The sequence below is a fragment of the Amblyraja radiata genome, chromosome 31 (genome assembly GCF_010909765.2).
Source record: "Amblyraja radiata isolate CabotCenter1 chromosome 31, sAmbRad1.1.pri, whole genome shotgun sequence".
Classification (NCBI taxonomy): domain Eukaryota; kingdom Metazoa; phylum Chordata; class Chondrichthyes; order Rajiformes; family Rajidae; genus Amblyraja; species Amblyraja radiata.
Genome location: NC_045986.1, coordinates 24,993,154 through 24,999,481, shown reverse-complemented (window position 1 = coordinate 24,999,481; position 6,328 = coordinate 24,993,154). Strand labels below are relative to the sequence as shown.

The 6,328-nt window shown below is 40.7% G+C and overlaps 1 protein-coding gene across 1 annotated transcript in view; it reads right to left on the bottom strand.

Annotated features, from left to right (window-relative positions):
- Window positions 1-3,517: 3,517 nt before the first annotated feature.
- dnajc11 (DnaJ heat shock protein family (Hsp40) member C11) overlaps window positions 3,518-6,328 on the bottom strand; it is a 38,317-nt gene continuing 35,506 nt past the window's right edge. The window contains exons 14-16 of the mRNA XM_033048137.1: window positions 6,050-6,192; window positions 4,908-5,037; window positions 3,518-3,886 (exon numbers count right to left, since the gene is read on the bottom strand). Of these exons, the coding sequence (XP_032904028.1) occupies window positions 3,861-3,886; window positions 4,908-5,037; window positions 6,050-6,192 (299 nt within the window). The 3' untranslated portion in view covers window positions 3,518-3,860. The remainder of the gene's footprint in view (window positions 3,887-4,907; window positions 5,038-6,049; window positions 6,193-6,328) is intronic.

Here is a 6,328-nt window from a genome sequence, read left to right as displayed (position 1 = left end):
AGAATTAGAGAGACGTGCTAGCATGAAGTTATCTAAGCTATGTCGTTAATAAAGTTTTTGGACCTTTATCTCGGTGTAAGGCTTCAGTTATTACCACAGCCGCAACACAACGTGGTGTCAGAAGTGGGATAGCGGTGTCGTTTAATTGCAGTGTTTATGTCCTTGAGGTTGATACAAATCCGTATCTCGTCTCTGTTCTTCTTGGTAGCGACGACCATGGTGGAGGCCCAGTCCGAGGGGTCAGTTACGGGAGTAATCACACCTCAAGACACCATTCTGTGAAGTTCACTTTGAACACTGTCCCGCATAGCGTGGGGAATCTTAAGGGCCGGACGAAAAACTGGAATTGCCTCGGGGTCAATGGTAATCGTGTACCTGACCGGTAACCTGCCCAGCTTATTATCAAACAAATCCTTGTATTGTGTTAGGATTTGTTGGTTAAAGTCACAGTCTGTAGTCAGAAGACAGACAGAAGGGCTGAAATTAATCAAACCCATGTCGCGCACACCGGACGACCTGCGAGGATCCGCCCTCGCCTGATGATGACACTTATCGTAATGGCCGTGTCTTTTATCCCCTTGTCCTTTCAAAATCCTCGTCGAATGATTTCGAAATTATCTCGCCATTTTTCAGTCCATGGATCTCTGGGCAGACTGCTAACTGACAATGGCAGTCAATTCACCAGCCAACACTTCAGGGAGTTTGCTTGACGCTGGAATATTCGCCACATCACCAGCTGCCCTGAATATCCAGTCTAATGGGCTGGCTGAACGAGCTGTCAAAAGTACCAAACACCTCATGGAACAGCTAAATCCGATGTATTCCTGGATCTGCTCAACTTATGCAACATGTCCCGTGACCCAATTTTGGGCTCACCCGCTCAACATTTATTAAATCAGGCTTTGATCACACAGGTGATTCCACCTGAGGAGGTTCAATCCAGAAGCGTGACATTCAAAAACAATGGTTTGACAAAACAAGTAGGCCACTGCCACCACTGACCAAGGGGCAGGTGATCCGTTTACACACTGACAAAAGCCTTGACCGTATTGGTGATCTCTGGAATTGCTCCTGAGCCACGCTCGTATATCGTCAATGCTGATGGCGGCACCTACAGGCGTAACAGACAACATATCCTGCCTGTGAACGAGCCAGTTCCTCCTCCGTATTATCCAGACCGTACAAGTACACTTCCGTCTGTGTCTAGTGGCACTCTTACACCTCTATCAGCACAACCCATGTCTGCAACGGCTCCTCAGCCTGTAACGACTTCGCCTGCGCCATAGTCTCCTGCTTCATCTCCAGGAATGCCGGTTCAGTCTCCCTCACCTGTGAAGCCACCTGCTCTCTCCCCCAGGGGAAAGAACGGAGATGGTCTCTATCGTACCAGTGCTGGTCTTATTTGTAAGCCGGTTGTGAAGTACCCGGACTATGTTTATTATCAATTGCTATCCATGCCTTGCTTAGTTAATGGGTTTGTACTGTTAAATTGAGTAATACAGCAATGGTCTGAAGAGGCTGAGAGTGGACTTAAGGACTGCCTTGAGTTGGTGCACTGGAGCATGTTCGAAACCAGCCTGAGATAGAATAGCTAAAGTCATTAGTTTGATAAATAAATGCTTTGATTGTGTACACAACCCTCTCCTCGTCAACAGAGCTGCTGTAGAAATGAGCAACAGCTTCAAATTTGTTCTCCTAATCACTAGCAACTTAACACTGTTGCAGTGATCAAGGAAGTATGTTAATATTGGAGGACATCACAAGCAACTTTAACGATTGGTTTATTTTTGTGTAGATTATCTCTATTATTTGATTGATATTGTAGATACCACAACAGAAAAGATCAATGTGACTAAGCATATTATGTTTTGAAACCTTTCGAGGAATATGTTGTAGACAAAAAATACTGGAGAAACTCAGCGGGCGAGGCAGCATCTATGGAAAGAAGGAATTTGTGACGTTTCGGGTCGAGACCCAAATATGTTGTGCTTTGATTTCTTTAAGTCCAAAATAATTATGTGTCTTGCAATTCACACTATGTATGATATAAATATCAGATGCAATTCATCAAGATGTGTAAAAAGATATCAATACCTCATTGTAAAATTCTTTAATCTCATTGCAGAGCATGAAGTATAATATTTTTGAATGAGAAGAATTTCAGAATATGACTTGCAGAATATTTGGAAATAAAAGTAATTATCCTCTCCCAGAAAATTGAGGTACTGAAGAAAAAGAAACAGTTGTGCATGTTTATTATCTAAATGGCTAATCTTAGGTTGAACTGGATTAATTGCAACATCAGCTGCCTTGGTGATTTTCTGACACAATATATACTCAAATCACAAAAACATTTGCTTCTATGCTATTGTCCATCTCCATTACCACCAATGTGTGAGCCTTTGCTGTGGATATCATTTATGTTTTCATTTCCTACAGTCTCAACTATTTCAATGCTCTTCTGATTCACCTCCCATCTTCCACTCATTATTTGGTTAGTTAGTGGAAACAGGCCCTTCAGCCCACCGAGTCTGTGCCGACCAGCAATCACCCATACATCACTTCTATCCTACGCATAGGGACATTTACATGCCAATTAACCTACAAAACTGCACATCATTGGAATGTGGGAGGAACCGGAGCACCTGGAGAAAACCCATGCATTCACAGAGAGAACGTGCAAACTCCATACAGACAGCACCTGTGGTCAGGACCCAAACTTGGATTCTGGCACTGCAAGGCATCAACTCTACTGCTGTATCACAGAACCATCCGAGAAACTCAAGATCTTATGAATTCTGCTTCCTCATCCCTAACTCTTATCATGCATCAGTGTCTTTACTAAATTACATCAACCCTTGGCTTGGCAATGCCTCCGATTTTAAATACTTATTTCACATCTCGCCAATGCCTCAGCCTTGTCTCTGCAACTTGTTCCAGCCCAGAGCCCTGCTGGATTGCAGTGTTGTTGTATCTCTCACTGGTAATAGATCCTCATTTCCTTTGACTCATCACCAGCAGTTGTGCCATTAGCCTCAGCTATTAAATTACCTCAAAACCTCTCTAAGTCTTACTGTTCTTTTAGAACTCTGCCAAAGGTATACCTCCAACCAATTATTTAGTTAACAATGTCTCCTTCTCTGGTGCAATGTCTCACTCTAAAAGGCACAATAGAAATGCAAAAAATCACAAAACACACAAAGTATTATTTACTCAAGATTACAGCTTCTGCAGTCCCTGAAGTCAACAATAGAAATACAAGTAGTTTTTTGTTCATGCTTAACACCTTGTTAACCATTGTTTGATTCCTAGTCTATACCAAGGAGAGGAATCCAACTCTGAATCATCATTAGCTATCAAAACAATGCAATATTCCTTTTCACCAGAGGGATCCATTCTAGAATAAAAATAATACACAATGCTGGAGTAACTCAGCAAGTCAGGCAGTATCCTGAAATAACATGTCACTCACTGTCCAGGTTAACAGATGGAGAATGGAAACTAAATAAGAGAAACATTTATTATGGCAATAGTATCTGGATTTATTATTTTTTTTGTACATCAAATAGACTTAAAACAGAATATTTTTCCAGAGCACAGGAATCGCTACACAATGTCTGAATTTCCTCAGACTGTTACAGCATCCAGTGGCAAATATATGGAAAAACCACGACCAAATGTTTTATTTCGTGATCTGTAAAAGCATCTTTTTAATCCTTTATACACAGAAAAGAACACAAAAACTCTACATACATAAAAATAATCATATGTGCATTCTCTCTTTAATTTATGGTTTATGGAGATGTTTAGCAGCTGATGTCTGTCTGTTCAGGTCCAACCCCATATCACTGTGCATCTCCTCAACCATCTGTGTCAACCTTGTGTGCTGCAGAGGGAATCAGAGGGAACAGTTATTCAGACATAAACTCGGCGACTTTAAAAATGTTGATCAGACAAAAATATTCTTTATTAAAAACAAGCAAGATTTGAAAGCACAAATAAGATACAAATTTAGCATATCTCCAGCTAGAAATGTATTCAATGATCCCGTCATTTCCACATAAAGAAATGCCAAAGCAGACAATGTTCACAGAAATGAACTTGAGAGTTACTACACATGACTGGAGTGTTGACTGCAACAAATTCATTTTCCACGTGGGTCTGAGACATGGGAAGTGAGCTTACAAGTTTCCATTTCCCATTTTAAACCCACTGTAAATAACTGTTATTTTGTCTTAGTTAAATCGTTAACACCTGTACATGAAGACATTTTTTTTCTAACATCCAGTCCCACTTGTTTTTTTCTGGTAATACACCAATAAACCATCTTAGCTACCATTGTTCAGGAAGGTGGTTCATCACAGCCTACTCATCAATTGGGGATGAGCAAAAAATACTGGCCTGACCAGCAGCATCAGTATCCAGAAATCCAAATAAATCATTGACCTTCCCTCCAGAACAAGGTCAGAGTTGGAAGTGTGTAACTGTGCAATTGCTTTGATAATAATTTATTCCACATCTGCATGCAGTAAGACCAGGACACAAGCCAAATGGGGCTCAACACTGATGTAACATTCTTGTGCCACAAGGATTGAGCAATGACCTCCTACAAAGAATCTAACCATTTTCCACTCTATGAACAGCCTTCTGAATCTTTGCTTCATCACCCACTCATCATCCAAGAGCCGCACAGAAATCCCGTGTACCCAGCAATCCATAAACTATAACTCAAAACCAACAGTGAAAGAGGCAGCTGGTGAAGTAGAAGTGTTATTTTGATTTGAAATTACCATCAAATTCTGGGGATTTGCATCTCACGTGCTATACTTAAAATCTGGATTTGGGTGAGCACATTGCACATTAATAACAGTGGAATGGAACAGCGAAAAGGTTCACTTTCAACATACATTGCTTTGGTATCCTGAGGGATTCGTTGTCTGCTGCCATAACCTGGTGCAGAACTCCTCGGAACAAGTAGATCACTTTCAGACTCTTTTCCTCCCCGACACATGGGTCGTAGAATCCTGGCACACCAACCTGCAAAAGATGTCCAAAATGCAAGGCATTACCAATGGAAAGAATCTTGGCACATACATAATGGCGACTTCTCATTGGTCCATGCGGTATAGCCAAGAAGACGTTGGTGCAGCAAGAATCATGGAGGTCGCACCAACCTGTGGTTTTATTTGTTTTGGCAGCAATTGAAAAGCTGCATTAGTGACAATCTTGGGAGGATAGAGGAATGAAGATAAATCTTTCAAGAGTTCTACTCTGGACCACAACAAATGGAACTCTTTCGACAAAGGTATATGTACTGATTCAAGGAAAAGAATCATCGTGCCACTCAGTCTAATATCATGCCAATAATCCATGATATTTACAGAAAGTGAAATCTTTAGAATTGCACCCCAGCAAGTAGCATTAACTTAGGGGGATATTAATTAGAGCAGTGTTGAAAGAAGAATCATTTTATTTCTACCATTTTGTTACAGAAATTTATTTGGAGCATAATCTTATTCTCTGACAAGGTACGACGTTTCGGGTCGAGACCCTTCCTCAGACTGATGTCAGGGAAGTGGGTGGGACAGAGATTATTGATGCATGTTGTTTCAAATGGAAAGTAAAGTTATAATTAGGGAAATTATTCAGAAACCTAACTACATTCACCGCATAATAAAACGCATCAAATCATATTAACTGAGCTTTTTAAGTATGTTCCTGTGTAACAATAATGTTTGGCTTTGGTCGTGAACGATTCAAGGACATTCTGCAATATTGAAAGACAATATGCGCATACGGGTTCTTTTTTAAAGGCAACACGAGTCATTCGTGCAGTAAAACTGGAGTTATAGTGTAGGATTCTAACCAGGGAGTGATGATGAAGCTTTCAGTAGATCAAATGGAAACTCTATAGTCGTCTTGTGTGTTAGTGAATTAGTGAAAAAGGTATAGTGGTGGACAAAATGGACAAAAATAAATAAAAGGTGGAATAAGCTGCTCATGGGCTGCCTGACAGAAAGAAGGAGAGATGTAAAAAAAAAAGTCTTACCTTACATGCTTCAGTAAGGATGAGTTTTGACTCTTTCACCAGACACTGAAGAGGAACAGTTACATCAATCACCTTTGCCTTCTCATTCTTCCTACTGTTGTCGGTCACAAATTTCCCATACCAGGCATTGGTTATGATTAAGCCTGGAGGAGAGAGGTAGACACATATGTTTTTTGCATTTCAGCAAACTAACTATACTCAGAAATAAAACCCCTTGCCTAGATTGATTGTTCCCACACGTTCTAAAATAACCCAGGCAAGAGGCAGAAGAAACATAAC